Below are 17777 nucleotides of genomic sequence, written 5' to 3' on the forward strand. Positions count from 1 at the left end.
GGCCATTGTAATCAGCTTTCCCTTTGCTGGAAAACCAGTCCATAGAAATCATACCCAAATTCTAAATAGCTGAACCTAATTTAATTTTTCACGGTTGAAAAAATATCAGATAATAACAATAACGTTCCTGGCCAGAATCCACCCTGCTTAGTGAGGACCATTTGCTTGTGCTTAGCATCTAGAAGTGCATACAAAGGTGCATACTCATTTCTGCCCATTTCAAATTGGGGCTTCCACTGTTTACCAAGGGCTCTTACCCGCTCCTATTTAGGTTATTTTTCTTTTATCTGTCCCTGGAGTCCAACGTCTTAAAGTATCCAAAATCTAAGATGTCTTGGCCTCATTGACAGAGGTTCTATATCCTTCCCTCCATAGATCACTGGCAGCTAACGTACCTTTCTTGGCTACCTTCTGGTTTCACAGGCTTCAGCTCTTGGGTCCTACCCTAGTCTGAGGGAGTGAGAGCTTTTCCCCATACTCTGAATGCCAGGCTTGCTTCTGATACAGATTCAGCCATACTTCATCCTGTTGTTTCTCGACAGTTCTTAACTGTGCTGAGTGTCCAGAGACCTTGGTTTGGGTGAATCTACCATCACACCTCATCAAATCACTTTTTTTCCTTCACCTTAGTATTCCAACAATAGTTCTCCTAATATGACCACTTTGAGGTTCACTTTGGCTTACCAGGAGAAAACCTCTTATAGTAACTTGGAGGTTAGGCACCCATGGGTGTCTCCAGAGAGATCCTGAGAGGCAAGATTGATAACCTCCCACCTGACAACAGGTGGCCACTCTTCCTTCTCAAGGCAGGGAGTACTTGGCCTTCTCCCCTCTGCTGCAGCTACTGATACCTGGCCCCTGGAATAAAACTGCAGTTCTCAAAATCAGGCATCCCTAAGAAGCCGGGCAGTGGGATGGCCAGTTTCTTTGAATCCCTAGCTACAAACCCTGAAATATGACCACTAGCCGGCAGAATGTCTACCATCCTCCCCAAACAAGTTAACTCTTGAGGGAAAATCATCTTGCTCTTGAGTCTTAAAGACTAGAGGGTCACATTCATTTTCTCCTTATTTTGTAGCTAAATCAGTAAGCTATAGGAGTGATTTGATAAACAACAGAGGCTAAAACTCAGGAGTGCCATGACTTTGGGCCCTGTCCCTGTTTCAGTGCATCATGGCACAGCATCTTAACTCTGATTGAGATATTTGGCAGAGAAGTCATCCTGTGCCTAGGGACTCGGTTTCAGGGTGTTTCTGCCATTCCTCACTTAGTATCTTTCTGCCCAGATTGAGAACCCGAAGTGACAAAGAGATCAAGAAGGAGTGTTTCTTTCTTGTCCAAAATACTTACACTGCTTTCATACCTTTATCTGCAAAATGCCATATCTCCAAAAGGTAAAATAGTTCATGTTTGGAGACATCAGCCTTTGGTCCTGATATTCTTAACATCCAGGAGTACCTGATTCTCTTAAGTTCAAGATGCATTCCATTGCTGCTTCACCCCATCCACCTCCCCAGGAAACAACACCAATCTGCTAAGCACCCACTTCCCAAGAGTCCTTCCTCCTTCCCTTATTGATACCCTCTTATGGATACAAGTAGTTGAGAATAATTCAACTGTGCTCATTCCTCTCCTTCTTTGTGACCCCAAACCATTGTATCCAGTCTTACCATGGCTGCAAAGCTTCTGATGGCACATGGGACAGCAGGGTGTTGCATAGAAAAGCGGGGGTTTGTAGATTGGGGACGAGAGCTGCATCTGAGAAGCACACTTGGAACGAATTTCCACACTCCAGCCTAACACCTCACCCAGTATCACAAGCCTAAGAAAGTCTCCCCCAAGTTTCACCTCCTGGAAAATGAACGATTCTTTCATCCTCAGTATTATAAATCGCCATGGGAAATGTTCCCTCAAAATCTAGTCAGAGAAAGTGCCACATTCCCAACTCCTGATACTTAATTATCATGGGAAAACTCCACTTCCTGACCAGACAAAAGGATATCTTTGAAAAAATGTCCCAGCAGGGGTTTCTCTTTCCTCCTCTTCTTCCTCTGTCATTAAGACCTGGGCTAGGACAGACACCTCTAACATTTCACTTAGGGGAGTCAGCATGTTGGTTTAAAAAGACCACAAACTTCTGAATTAGGCCCAAGTTTGAATCCTAGCTTCATCTTGTGGGATTTCTGGCAGAGAACCTCTCAGCCTCATTTTCCACAAAGTGAATTGGGGAGATGAGGTGTATTTCTTAGGATTTTCACTTAGGATAAAATGAAATAAAGTGCTTAGCACTGAGCCTAGTATTACTCAGGAGATGTTCCATTTCCTACTTCCAAGTCTCTTTTCTAATTATTTTTCAAATGGGATTGAAGTAACTATGGTTCAGAACATGAACCTTACTCAGGAGGTTGGGTGACTGAATTTGCTTAGGAAAAAAAATTGTTTCATTGTATCAAGGCATTAAAGGACAAATTATATGGTTCATGAATTCAGAGACATTACCGAGTTGTCTCCTCTAAATAGAACTTGTATTTTCATTTTATTGGTCAAACTTTTGTCTCCTAAAGACTCCTTATATGATCCCTTCTGTTATCTAGTTCCTTCGTCCCAAGCAATTTACTCTCTCTACCTCTGTACATTTGGTACTTGCTCTGCCCCGGGCTTCTTCTTTAATATTCTAGTATATTCTAGAGATAAATTCTCATCTCCTTGTTAGTAAATCTCTACCCAGCCAAAATCAGATGTAAGTCATGATTTACAGAGGGAAAGAATTTGGAATACTTAGTTTCATATAACTATCAGTGCTGATGAATGTCTCTATCGGTGTTTTAATAAAGGAGAGATGAAAATACTCATTTCCACCTTTTTCCATCAAATTTGTATTTCTGTCCCAGGCAAGAATCAACAGGGTATGTGATGCTTTTGTAAGCTTCTCTGCACAGGCTGAAATCTAATGATAGTTTATAAGTCATACAGGCCAGTTCAATAGTGATACCTCTTCACAGGACCAGTACTAAAGTAGGCAAGTCTACATTTTCCTAATGACAAATCTCTGCTTCTGTATTTAAGGAACTTCTAGGTTAGGATACCCCCCCTTGGCCTCCCCCAACCCAACCCAATGTAGAGATTATGTGGAAACCCATTAGCCAACCAAGCTGTTGTATACTTACAAGCAGCTCTCACAGTGGGTTTGAAAGGGAGCATGAGGAGAATTAGAAGTACTGTATTTTGTTATATAAAACAATGTACTGTCTCCCGCACCATTAAGAAGAATTACAAGATTTTGTCGTCTTTTGATGACTCATTGAGAGCATGGGGAATAGTTCATGTGTTTGTTAAATGAAAATCGTATGTAGCTATTTGTGTGTCCGTTCCACTTTATAACCAGAAAAACATGATTGTGAATTTTTTAAACAAAGTGATATTTTAAACATGGGTAAATTTCAGTGTATGCTTACCAGTTTACTATTTGGTTTTATTTTCAGGTACAGGTAGTTTGTGGTACTACTGAAAATACCTTTAATATTATTATTTTGATCAGAATTTGTAATATATAATCAGTTTGGGATGATGAATAAAGTCTTTTTAATCACATGAGATATTTGTGTTTATTCTTGAAGTTTGCAGTAGATATTGTTATAGCCACTAACATTCATAAGCAACCTGGCAAAATAGTCCATCTTGCCACCGGTATAGTATTTCTAAAATTAAGGTAAAATGAAGTCATATGGGTGGATCCTAATCGAATATGACCGAGTCCCATAAGAAGAGATTAGAATACAGACAGGCACAGAGAGAACACTATGTGAAGATTAGAGAGAAGGTGGCCATCTACAAGTCAAGGAGAGAGGCCTGCAGAAGAAACCAACCCTACCAACACCTTGATCTTGGACTTCTAGACTACAGAACTGTGAGAAAATAAATGTCTGTTTTAAGCCACCCAGTCTTCATTAGGCAGCCCTTGATTAATGCAGTAATCAAGACAGTGTGGTATTGGTAAAGAGACACATAGATCACCTGAAGAGAATAAAGAAGCCAGAAATTGATACACAAATGTGCTCACCAGGATTGTTGATCAAAGAGCAAAAGCAATTCAGTGGAGGCAAGGATAGCCATCTCAACAACAATAACAAAAATAACCTCAACTTGAAATTCATACTTTATACAAAAATGAACTCAGGTATAATGTACTAAAATGTAAAACTACGAAACTTTCAGGAAAAAAAATCTTAATGATCTAGGACTAGGCAGAGCTCTTTCTTAAGACTTGATACCAAAAGCACAATTCATAAAAGGAAAAATTGATAAGTTGGACTTCATCAAAAATTAAAATTTGCAGCTCTGCAAAAGCCTACCAGAAAAGGATGGAAAGTCAAGCTACAGACTAGGAGAAAACATTTGCAAACAACATGTCTGACAAAAGACTAGCATCTAGAATATATAAAGAACCTGAACCCTCAACAGCTTAGAAAAATCCAAATAGAAAATGGGCAAAAGACATGAATAGACATTTCCCTGGAAAAGATCTACAGGTGACAAGCACGCTAAAAAGATGTTCAACATCATTAACCAAGCAGTCAAAAGCAGTAGCCAAAGCAATCCTGAGAAAGAAGAACAAAGCTGGAGGCATTACACTTGCTGGTTTTACACTAAATTATAGTGCTATACTAATCAATACAGTACTAGCATACAAACAGACACATAGACCAATGGAACAGAATTGAAAGCCTAGAAATAAACCCCTGCATAAACAGTCAACTAATATTTGACGAAGGAGCCAAGAGTACTGAACAGAGGAAATACAGTCTCTTTAATGGGCTGGATGGAGTGCCTGGGTGACTCAGTTAAGCATCCGACTTCCGCTCAGGTCATGATCTCCCAGTCCGTGAGTTTGAGCCCTGTGTGGAGCTCTGTGCTGATAGCTCAGAGCCTGAAGCCTGCTTCAGATTCTGTGTCTGCCTCTCTCTGCCCCTTCCCCGCTCACACTCTGTCTCTCTCAAAAATAAACATTAAAAAAATTAAAAAATAAAAATAAATAAGTGGGGCTGGGAAAACTTGGATATTCACATGCAAAAGAATGAAACTAGACTTCTATCTTACACCACTCACAAAAATTAACTCAAAATGTATTTGCATAAATGTGAGGCTTGAAACCATAAAACACCTAGAAGAAAATGGGAAAAAAACTTCCTTGACATTGCTCTTGTCAATGGTTTTTTGGATATGTCACAAGAAGCACCAAATGCAACAAAAGTGAAAGTAAACAAGTGGGACTACATCAAGGTTAGAAGCCTCCACAAAGGAAAGGAAACAACAATGAAAAATAACCTATAGAGTGGGAATAAATATTTGCAAACAATATATCTGATAAGAGGTTAATAGGCAAAATATGTAAGGAACTCCTACAACTCAATAGCAAAAAGTAGCATAATCCAGTTAAAAGTAGGCAAGGAAACCGAATAGACATTTTTCCAAAAGAGATACTCAAGTGGCCAAAAGGTACATGAAAAGGTGGTCAACATCACTAATCATCAGGAAAATGCAAATCAAAACCTCACATCTGTTAGAATGGCTGTTATCAAAAAGAAAAGAGCCAAAAAGTGCTGATGAGAATGTGCAGAAAAGGGAACACATACGCACTGCTGGTGGGAATGTAAATTGGTGCAGCCACTAGGAAAATGGGATGAAGCTTCCTCAGAATATTAGAAATAGAGCTACCATACTACGATCCAGCAGTTCCACTTCTGGATGTTTATGTGAAGGAAACGAAATCATTATGGCAAAAAGACTTCTGCATCCTCTGTACATTGTAGCTTTACTTACAATAGCCAAGATATGGAAACAACCTAAGTATCCATCAAGGCATGAATGGATAAGAGGATGTGGTATATATAGAGAGACAATGGAATATTATTTAGCCACAAGAAAGAAGGAAATCCTGCCATTTGTGGCAACATAAGTGAACCTTGAAGGCATTATGTTAAGCGAAGTATCAGAGAAAGACAATTACTGTATGATCTTGTTTGTACGTGGAATCTAGAAAAACAAAATTCATAAACAGAGAAGAGATTGGTGGTTGCCAGAGAAAGAGGGTAGGGACAGGGATAATTGGGTGAAGGTGGACAAAAGGTACAAACTCCTAGTTATGAGATAAGTTCTTGGGATATAATGTACAGCATGATGAGTCCAGTTAACAATACTATATTGTATATTTGAAAGTTGCTAAGAGAACCGAAGTTAAAAGTTCTCATCACGAGAAAACAAAACCTTGAGCCACGTGAGGTGATGGATGTTAACTAAACTTGTCATCATTTCACAATACATATCATCTATCATATATTGTGTTGTACACCTTAAACTCAAACAGTGTTATAGGTCAATTACATCTCAATAAACCTGGGGCAGATGTTGCCATTTCTGTTTGTCATAATTTCTTCCATGAACACCTCATGAGCTATTACTGAAGCAAATATTAACAAACAAACCAGTCCTTGCTCTGCTGATAATTAGAAACCATCTTTTGTGCTGTCACTGGTACGAGAAGTGACTTCGGTCAGAGCTTGCAGGTGGTTCAGCCTGTGCCCCAGCTCTGCTTCATCACACTTTGTGTCTGGGGCTCTTATCTTTTTCTTTCTACACAAAAATGCAAAGTCTGCTGAATTTCAGCGTTTTCCTCTTCCAAAATGTATACTTTTCCAGAAATCTTGTGGAAATGCCCATCTTTACTAAAAGTTACTACTGCTTCTATTTCTAACCTAAATTTACACCTTTGCTGTTTAAGAAAGTTTCCCTATGACTGTTCTTCTCCCCTCCATGTAACGTACCCAACCTTCATGTAAACTGCTGACCCAAGGTGCTAAGTGTACCAGCATTTTCTGAAGGGAGTAAAAGTTATCATTGTTAATAGAGGAGTAAAGACAGAGAGCTATAATACTGATTATTAATATAACTTTTTAAAAATATGTTCAGCATCATTAACCATCAGGGAAATGCAAATTACAACCACAATGAGGTATCCACTGCACACCTGTTAGAATGGCCAAAATTTTAAATCATGGTAACACCGAATCCTATAGTTGTCTCTAATATGGTTTTCTTTTTGGATGTGTACTGTACCCCATTGTTTGTACTATGATTTTCCTAGAGAATGTCCTTCCACGTTTGACAAAAATTAATAATATATAAATAACATTCTTTGTTAAAGATTTAAAGGAATAATCTTGTCACAGTTTTTAGAAGACAGATTTTTAGGTTTTTTGTTTTTTCTCCTTCCTTTCCTCCAATTCTTCTTTGATTTGCTCTGTAAATTTAGTAATCCTCTTTAAAACTTATTTTCTCACTTACTACTCATTTGTATCCTTTTTAGTTGACCATTCCGAAATTTGATTTAGCAGCAAGAGCCCTTTAGCAGCTGGTATCATTATTCTTAGGCTTCTGTAAGTTTAACTAATTTCATATTTATCACCAGTTTTTTTTTCCTCATCTAAAACTCCTAGATTCAATCTTTCCCTCTAGTTTCAATAATTTGGAGAAAATTTTCTAGTGAATGAATATTGCAGGAAGGGTAATTGGGTGACTAATTTTCTGAACCTATATTACCACCATAGTTTGTCAGCTCTCTTAGAAGAATGATAGTTGGAGGGTATACGAGTTTGTTTTGGAGCTTAAACTGTGCAAACCTCTAATCCAACCACATCCTGTTTAACAGAAAAACCAAAGGGTGACTTCACAGACCAAGGGAAAGCCTTTGCTTTTAGGAAGCTGTCCTTGCCTCCTGTCATGCCGGTTATCATTCACCATGAGCTGTCTTTCCTCCATATCCTATTGGAAGACCAGAACATGTGTAGCGGTACTGTCCAAATAGAGCATCCGGTGATGCTGGGAATGATCTCTGTCTGCACTGTCCAGTGCAGTAGCCACTAGCCACATGTGAGTATTGAGCACTTGAAATGTGGCAAATATAACCAAGAAATGGAATGTTTAATTTTAAATTAAATAGCATCATGTAGCCAGTAGCTAGCAATATTGGATAATGCACATTGAGAGCGTTTGATGAGAGCAACAAGGGCTTAGGAGTTGTACAGATTGAGACTCAAATCCAGGAGCACCACTTTCTAGTTTTGTGATCGTGGGCTAGTTATTTAACTTCTGAGTTCCAATTTTTTTCCAACTAATGGGGCTGAAGTTAATACCTAACCTCTAAGGGTTATTATAAGAAATACAGGGGGGCACCTGGGTGGTTCAGACTTCTGTACATTTCTGCTGTCAGCACAAAGCCCACTTCAGATCCTCTGTCCCCCCCTCTCTCTGCCCTCTCCCCTACTTGGCGCTCTCTGTCTCTTTCAAAATAAATAAATAAGTAAATGTAAAAAAAAAAAAAAAAAGAAATATAGGAAATCTACAGCTTCTGGTAGATGTTCAATAATGATAGATATTGGTAATATTATTATCTTGCTTTTATTTCTACTTTTGCAATAAATCCTATGAACATATTTTCCTAATAAACCCAAGGAATAATTTTTCTGTGAGATTAGATATTTAAGAGTACTCCTGGTAGAGGGCCCTCTCCTGAGATCTGGTGATAACAAATGACCCTGATCTCAAAGGCACAGTTACATGCTTTGTCTTCTAGGGAGACAGGACATGGGATTAAAACAATACTTAACAGAATTGAGTCTGAAAGACCAAGCTTAGAAAAAGGGACCAAAGGTCCCAAACTTTGTGGAAGGCAGCCTGAGCATCCAAAGCTAGAAAAAGCTCTAGGAAGGAGGGCAGGGGAGGGACAGTGAGGTGCAGCTGGATCTTAAGACTTAATGAACAGAAAATTTGCATGAAGAAAGGGAAGAAAGCATTTCTGAAGAAAGGAAGTCAATAAAATCACAGAATGGGCTTTATAGGACAGTACATAACACTGCCTGGCTATAGTCTATGGCCATACTACCCTGAAAGCGCCCAGTCTCATCTCGTCTCAGAAGACCACCTGGCTATGTATGGATAAATAGTTTAAAGAAATACAACTAGAAAAGTGGGCAAGGAGCAGACTGGGGTGGGAGGGGGCCCTGAATATCCTGCTGTGAAGTTTGGATAAGAGAAAGTGTAGAAACGATATTTGAGTAAGAACATGGTGTCTTTAATAAACACTTCTGGCTAAATTACTACTCACAGGTACTGTGCTGAGAACTGAGGTTCATTTGTTGTCTCAACAAATATTCATGAAGCACCTCCAAGGCCAGGTGGGGATTGGGGAGAATTTAGGTTCACTGAGACTGATCCCAGAAACCCTGGGATCCCTACAGTTGCAGGGACAGAGGACTGAGGCTTACCCAGGTGGACATAAGATGCCAAGTGTCTCAGGTAAGGTCACTACTAGAATTCCCAGCCATTGCCAGACACAGACACAGGGCATCCAGGGACAGGAAGTGTTTGAGGCTGAGGGGCACTTGGTATTGGTCTGGGAAATGGGGCTGCAGGCCACAGAGAAGAAGTATTGTGGGACCAATGTAGGGTCTTATCCAGAGGGTTCAGGGAATTAGAGAGCCAAGACAAAAGTGTAGATAAATTGGGGCAGGAGAGTTGGTAGTGAGGTCCTGGGTTCTGGAGAAGATTTGAAAGCAATTTCTGGAAAGGGGTAAAGGAGCGAGGACACACTGGTCAGTGTTAGACCTGAGGCAGCACAATCCAGCAATGTGAGAGAAGTGGGGAAGAGGCTGGAGCCATTTCTACACCTGCTGCTTCAGCTGGAAACCAGGACCGGTTGCACTCTCCATGTGGAGACAAGTCTTAGCTATGGGAACTGGGGAAAGCAGAAGTCAGGAAAGGAGATGTGCCCAGGAGAGATGTTAAATTCTAGGTCTTAACTTGGTCCTCATTTCCCTGTTGTCTGTCTGCCTCTGGAGGATCTGGTCTCCAAAGTGGAAAGAGGAACTGTTCTAGTTGTACGACGGGGCAACTTGTGCTAACAACGGACTTGACTCTCCTTAGTTCAGGCAACTTGTAAGGAAGCCAGATCTCCACCAGCTAGGGAAGATAGATGTGCTCTTGGGTAGTGCAGAAGTATGTTTGTGGCAAGAAATCAAGGTTTCCTCTGTAGGTTTTTTATTGGTTACATTTAAAATAACATCCTCTAATTGTCCTAAGAAGCCCCAGTGGAACCTCCTGAAAACATCTGCTCAATTTGAGGGTGAGGGGTGCATCCCTCATCCCCTCGATGTATGTGTTTGGTTCAGGATTTGTCAGTCTGGGAAGCTGAGGACTCTGGGCAGCTCAGGCCTGGCAGATTTCCCCCACCTGCCTAAAATATGACCCAGGGGGGCAGAGGCCCCTTCCCAGCCCAGTCCTGCGCCTCCACTCTCCAGCCCCTGGAGCTGTAGCCTTTATTTCAAGTCTGGTCCCCAGGGGGCTGAGTGAGGAATGAGGACAGCTGATAAGCCTGGCATTATTGACTTTATGGGGAGTATTCAATGAATTTACTTTCTGCGAGAAGGCTGCACTCTTATCTGCTGCCCACAGAGCGTCCAAATCCTCATCTAGGGGACCCATTTGATGAGTCATGTCTCTTATACAAAGACCAGAGAATATAAAGAGGAGAAGGAGAGTCCCACCCCACCTCTTTCTTTTCTCCAGTACTTGGTTCTGCTCCCCCCACCCCCACCCCCACCCCCACCCCCACCCTTGCTTTCCCACTGCCCTTGGGGTTATTGGCTGGAATTAGCACTCTCCGCTCCAGCCCTCAGAGTGAAGGCCAAGCCAGCCTGATCTTGAAAGTGTCAGCAGCTGGGCACACCCAGGGCTGCGCGTCCCTCTAATTGTCACTATGGGAAGAAAAGCCCACTTGCCTGAGGCAGTTATGTGCCCTGCTTTCTGCTGCAATGGTCAACATTTGCTCTGGACAGGCCTCAACACCAGGTGTCCTGATGGAGATATGTGTGTGCATGTGTGTACTGGGTGTTACTAAGAGGTCCTCGGTCTGGGGAACTGGAGAGTAGAAATTAATTCTAAGACGGATCCTGACGCTGAAGAGAAACTCTTCTTTCCCCTCTTTGATATCTCCTTCATCCAGCTCTGGGCTCTGTTTGATTCAAAGGAAATGAATGCTTCTTAGCAGCACAGGACCCAAAGCAATTGGAAGGAGGGAGGTGGGAGCCAGGATGGCTGGGTTGGGCAAATGAAAGATAAACAGGAAAGTACCCTGTGGAGGATATTAGAGGCATGTGTTCAGACTCTCAATCTAGTTTTAGAATAGAGTTTTTCCTGGTAATAAAAATGAAAACATTTATTGAGCAACTATGATTTTATTAGTTGCCTGTTATCACCGTTTTTAAGAAGCATTTACTCCAAATCACTCACTGAATTTTCACAGTAAGCCATGAAGCCTCGGCTTCATGAGAATGTTTCCAATTCGTAGCTGAGAAAATTGAAGCTGGGAGACTTTGAGTAACTTGCTCAGGATGGCAACGAGTGTCAGAGCAAGGATTCAAACACCAGTCAGCCTGCCTCTGCAGCTGATCAAAGGCCTTCTCTTAGCTATTACCCACTTGGTATTTCTTAGTACTATATCCCACTTAATTCCCAGCAAATCGGTGAGTATTTGTGATTCCTATTTGTTTAGAAAACAGCCTCAGAAGGGTGAAAAAAATTTATTTTGCAATTATTTCAGGTTTTTGTTTCTTCAATAAGTAGCCAGTTTAATTGAGAAGGTGACACAGCAGTATGGGCCTCTAAAGCAATTAATAAATTCCTCTACTTGCGATCCGGACCAGTAATCTTATCATTGTACTTATCCCAGACAAGACACAGGATTAGACAGCAAACAGAGAAAACAGAGGAAATGAGAAAAGGCATCCAAAAGATAGTGTTACAAGAGTGCAGGAAACTTTGCAAATCTGATTGTGGATGGATCATTCAACATCCCCCCCCCCCCCCCCCGCTTCTGTATTCAAACAGGGCTTCACATTTGGATCCAGTTGAGGACCATCCCTGAGATTCAATGTTTGATGCTTCTTCAATGCAGGATGTCTGCTAACTCAACGAGGCAGGCTGTGGCCACCTTCCAAGTAAGGATAACTTTGTTTACAGAGTAATATTGTTTCTCTTCCTTGGTCAGCTAAAGTCGCTGTGTGCTGCAGGGGAAAAAACCCAATGGACAGAGGGTTTTTTCCCTCCTAAATCAATTTTTTTCTTTATTGTTCCTGTCTGTGAATATGTCCAGGGCCACAAAGCCCATATACATCCGAGACTCTGGTCTGCAGATTCTAGCATCTTTCCTTTTCTGTCATGACTAGGGAATGACTCAGGAAAGTCCAGAAATGACAATAAAGCAGCCAGATCTCTCTTTCCTTGTGAGAGAAGACCAAAGCTCTCACCCATCCAGCACCCTTCCCAGTGCTCCAGTAGAGATGTGGGCCGTGTCAGCTTATTTCTCCTTCCAGATGCCCTGCCTTTCTCTGCAGCCACTTGCTTTATTACTTTTTCATTTGGAGGAGGTTAGAGGAGAGGAGGCAGGAAAAGCCTCAGAGGAGGTAAGCTAACCTCTAAGTGACTCTATGGGTCCTGTGAATGCAGTGACATTAACGTCCATGAGAATTTACAGCCACTGCTGGCTCTGGAATGATGTTTGTCTGAGAAACACTAGTAAAACAGCTGCATAGGAAGTCTTGCTTCTTTGGGCATACTTTTTCATATTTAACTTCTTTGGGAGCAATATTTTGTTTTGTCAAGGATGATAACTCATTATGTAACTTTATAATCAAAATATATAATTTCTCACAATAAATGAAAAAAATTGGGTGTAATACCTTGCATGACACCTAGTACTTCGTGCTAAATAATGGGGTAGACGATTTGGCATCTGGCTTCCCTAACTGGTGCTCAGTATTACCCCCAGGTCAACCCAGCACCCTCTCTCTTGTCACAGCCTGCTAGGTAGTCTCCTCACATCTCTTCTCACCCTCTGCGTACAGCAGCCAGAATGCTCTTCTCTTCTTAAAAAATAATCACCAAAACCTCTCCTGTGGCCTGGGAAGCATTCATTTCACAGCAACAAGCTATGTGTCTTCTGACAGAAAGCAGGGGAGGCTGGACGCAGCCATTTGGAGAAATGAATCCGAATGAATGCTGTCTTGCATTCATTCAACAAATGTCTTATCAAGCAGCTTTAATGGGCAGTGAGCACAGCTTGTGGGGTTTAGCAAGTGACAAAGTTAAGTCCTTGCCCTCTTGACACTTAGTGTACAGCAGGCAAGCCAATAAGCAAGTAAACTAGAATGAGATTTGCCGTGGAGAATTCATCATGGCGATGGTGCCCCTTTAACAAACCAGGGTGGCAAAGGAATTTCAATTTGCCAAATAAAGTTTCACAGAAAGATAAAACCTGTGGCCAAGAGTCACACCCACACAATGACAAATTCACTGTAAAAGAATGGACACTTTTATTTTGAGAATGCAGGGTAGGATGTAATAATATAAAATTCATGACGAAAAGCAAGGCAAAGAGGGCCGTTTCACATCGATATGGGGTACAGTTCTCTAAATCAATAAAACTTTCATGAGTCTTCATGTGTCAAATGCACCGTATCTTAAAATATAAAGATCTAAAGCAAATACTCCTGGACAAACCGAAAGGGAGGAACAAACATGAAATAGTAGAGGGAGATTTTCATATAACCCTGTCAAATAGATTATAATAGACCAAAACTCCCCAGAAGAATGCAAAGGATTGATTTAGTGGATGTGTATAAAGACATTTTATTTTTCAAACAGAGCTATACCTCTACAGCTTATGGATTATTTGTAACAGTTGATCATCTATTTTACCAAAGAGAAGCTCTCAATAAATATCCCAAAGCAAAAAATGTATGGAGCATATCTTTGACTACACCACAATAACATTTGAAATTAATAGCAAATGGCTAACCAAAAGTACAACAACAAATAAAATTTTAAAGATTTTCTTTAAAAAAGAAAAATTAAAATAAACAACAGATGTTAGAAACTAATGACAGCGATAGCATAAATGGAAACACAGGATGACACAAAAGGTATATCAGAAGAAAAGTCATAGCCTGAAAATTAATAAAATAAGCACTCAATCTAAGAATGGGAGGTGGAGAGAGAACAAAATAAATGTAAGCAAATGAGAAAAGCAGATTTAATAAAGATAGAGTAGACATTAATTGTATCACAGAGGTAGTTATCAAAAAGAACAATAAAATGCATAAGCTTCTGCAAAGCTAATCAAGTAGAGAAAGAAGTCATGAGCACATAACATGAGGAATGAGAAAGGCAACACAAATACAGATATTTTTTTAAATCATTGAATATAATGTATATATATATACACACATATACATACACACATATATATGTATATGTATATATATATACATGTATATGTATATGTATATATATATACATGTATATGTGTATATATATATATATATATAATATATAACACTTTATTAATGATTTTGAAAATGTCAAAGTTTATATGTCAAAGTACCAAAATTGATTTAAGAGATACAACACTTGAAGGAACAAAACCCACCTAAAAGGATTTACTAGTGAATTCTATTAACTTCATTAACTATGAAGAACCAGCTAATTCATGTGATGAGTAAATTGATGGGTGCATACATAATAGGTGGATGGAAGAAGGGATGGATGGATGGATGGATGGATAGATGGATGCATGGATGCATGGATGGGTGGATGGGTGGGTGGATAGGTGGATGGATCAATGGAGAGATGGATGGTTGGATTGGGGCCTAAATATGCAGAATTGGGGATTGGGAAGGGAGCTAAGAATGAGGAGAGAGGAAAGGAGGTTTAAGACTGGATAAAGCTGATGCTTGACCTCCAGCCAAAATGACCTTGGCCCCCCAACAACCTGGGCTGACAGAAATCCCTTCTGAAACCCCCAGGTTTGGTCTTTCCTGAAGCTGACACCCCCTGCACATAGGACTAGAGGTCCAGTATTCACAGGCTAATCCAGACAGATCAATTAAGCCAGCAGAAGCAGAGAGCCTGACAATGCCAGGCTCTCCTAGCGACCTGCCCTTCCCTCGCCAGGAGCCCGCAGGTGCAGTCTCTCCAGGGGGCAGTGAGAGCCATGAATAGTAAGGGTTTTAGCTTGAGCACACAGAGGCGTTTAGCTGCCCAAACTTAATCCTTCAATAATCGGATTATGCAAATTTCTCCTCCAACCCCTTCCCCTGGGGGACCAGGACCTAGCCCCTAACTTTCCACATTGGGAGACTGGAATGGGAGAGGGCCCATCATCTGAAGAATCACCGCTAAGTGGAACGGTGCACCAAAATTGTTTCCCAGTTTTAAAAATGATAAAAGCAACAATAACATGTAAGACATTTTTGAGAAGAGAACAGATGTCAACCCTGGTCCCCATGTGCCAGCACAGTTATGCCCCTTTCTCTGTAATCTTCGCCTTTCTGTCAGCCCTTGTTCAGTTGTACACAGATCCCACTCTATAGCTGATTGTTTCATTTTGCGTCACACGTTTCTGATCATGCTACCCAGTTGCCACAATTCTTTTTTTTACAACCACAGAACACGCCATTAAGCAAATACATTACCTCACAGGTTTTTGGCTAAGAGGAAAGGTAATGTAGGTTCATGCTTTAAAATACAACATGTGGTCTATGAGAATTGTGACCTAACAAGGCATGGCAGAAAAACACGGGCCCTGGGAGGCCTCAATTCCCCTTCCACGTACATAAGACAGAAGGTCAGAAAGAAGACAAATTGGGAATGTTTGTTGGAAATATTAGGTTGTGTTTTTAGAGGTGCTTTTTGTGCACAAATTGACCAATTAATTCTCCCCAACTCACCCTCCAATGCACCCTTTGTGCTGCCACCAGAATGAGCTTTGTAACCTGTAAATCTAAACATATCGCTCCCAGTTGGCATCACAGGGACTGTCCTGTCCACCACTCCTACTGTGTAATTCCTACAGCTTTTCCCACCTTTCCAGCCAAGCAACTGGGACCCCTGCCTTGGGTCTGTGCTTTAGATGGCCCTCTACTGGCCCTCCAGTCCCCATCTGGTGCCCATTTCCCACATTCTGTGAGACTGACGCACTGCCTGCTGTGCTAAGGAGGCACCTCCATTTCCCACATTCTAGATCACACTCTGGGTATTCAGGACCCCTGGATTTCTGCTCAAATGGCCCTGAGCCCATTTCAGAGCCTGCACAGGGCTCTTTCTTGGGTCTGTGTGCACTGGGAATCCACATCATATACACAAGGCCCTTCACATAGCAGGACAGAGCTGGGCAGCGGGGAAAAAAATGAGTCAGGAGTCTCCATCTGTACCCTTGTCCTGGATCCCACAAATGTCAGAGGCAACCTATGCCTCAGGGCTGGTTTAAATGCCATCCCTCCCACAAGCTGTCTCTGATCCTCCAGCTAGAATCTTTTGCCTCCCCAGCTCCAAGTTCGCACCCTCTGGCACTCAGGACTGTCTTGTATTTAGTCATTTTTGTCATGCCTCTCCCTCCCAAGGGCTGCGAACCCCTTGAAGCCAGATGTAGAGTTTTCTTTACCTTGTTGCCTCCTGAGAAACTAGCAATTCATGCAACAGATTTTTAAATTTATAATAATAACTGATTTTTTTTTTTAAGGAGGGGGACAAACAACCACAAATTCTCAGTGGCTTACAACAGCAAAGATTTACTCTTCACTCATGTTACATGGGGGCTGTTGTGGTTGGTTATGGGTTTGCTCCATGGCTTCCAGGCTGAAAGAGCAACCCCAAACATAACCTTCTCATGACTAAGCCCAACCAGGAATGGCTCTTAAAGCTCCCATTCCACAAACTGAGGGTAGATGGGGGGTGGGAGGGGGGGTGGGTGGGTGATGGGTATTGAGGAGGGCACCTTTTGGGATGAGCACTGGGTGTCGTATGGAAACCAATTTGACAAAAAATTTCAAAAAGAAAAAAAAAAAGCTCCCATTCCATCACCGTGGCTGTCAGGTCTGCTCACATTCCATTGGCCCATGCAAATCACGTGGCCAAGCCTGGACATGCAGTCCTCTCCCACCACCTACAGGGAAGCACTGCCAGTCACATGGCAGTGGGTGGGGCTATATAATTCTCTCCTAGGAAAGGGAGCCAGTAGTTGCCCTCACAATCCTATCACTGACCATATTTCACAGATAAGGAAACTGAGGCAGGGAGAAATAATATAATTTGCCAAGGTCACGTAAGTGGGGTGGACCAGGGATTTCAATCTGAGTAATACAACTCCAAAGTCATTTACTCTTATCCACTAAGCTGAATTGCACTGTGAATTTATTGTACCAAATCCTATGCTGGGTCCTTCAGAGAATGTGATGTGTATAAACTCATTACTTACCCATTCATTAATCAACCCATGTTTGGTGAAAGCCTATTCACTGGGGTTGGGAGGAGACAGAATAAATAAGTAAAGCATTACTAAATGGAGATGAGCACTAAAGAGGAGAATAAATAGGGCAGGAGGGTGAAGAGTCCCTGTGTGTGAGAAGGTGCAATTTTAGATATTGTGCTCAGAGGATCTTCAGGAGAAGGTGACATGTGACCAAAGACCTGAAGAATGTCAGTTCCCTGAGAACAGGGATTTGTGTCTGTTTTGTTTGAGGTTGTCTCCCTGCACCTGAACAGGTGCTGGACCTTAGTAGGTGCTCAGTGGCGACTGTTGAGTGAATGAAAAGAGGTATGTGTGAGGGGGAACTATGTGGATAACTTGGAGGCAGAGTGTTTCTGGCAGAGAAAACAATGCAAAGGTC

General features: G+C 41.5%; 1 protein-coding gene across 4 annotated transcripts in view; it reads left to right on the top strand.

Annotated features, from left to right (window-relative positions):
• Window positions 1-17777, top strand: part of FKTN (fukutin) — a 97567-nt gene that overhangs the window by 71092 nt on the left and 8698 nt on the right. For all 4 annotated transcript variants that reach the window (XM_019454284.2, XM_019454286.2, XM_019454285.2 and 1 more), the window contains exons 11-12: window positions 7706-7926; window positions 11941-12050. In XM_019454284.2, coding sequence (XP_019309829.2) covers window positions 7706-7920 — 215 coding nt within the window. In that variant the 3' untranslated portion in view covers window positions 7921-7926; window positions 11941-12050. The remainder of the gene's footprint in view (window positions 1-7705; window positions 7927-11940; window positions 12051-17777) is intronic.

Source organism: Panthera pardus, unplaced genomic scaffold (genome assembly GCF_024362965.1).
Source record: "Panthera pardus isolate Hobbes unplaced genomic scaffold, ASM2436296v1 HiC_scaffold_20, whole genome shotgun sequence".
In the NCBI taxonomy this organism is placed as follows: domain Eukaryota; kingdom Metazoa; phylum Chordata; class Mammalia; order Carnivora; family Felidae; genus Panthera; species Panthera pardus.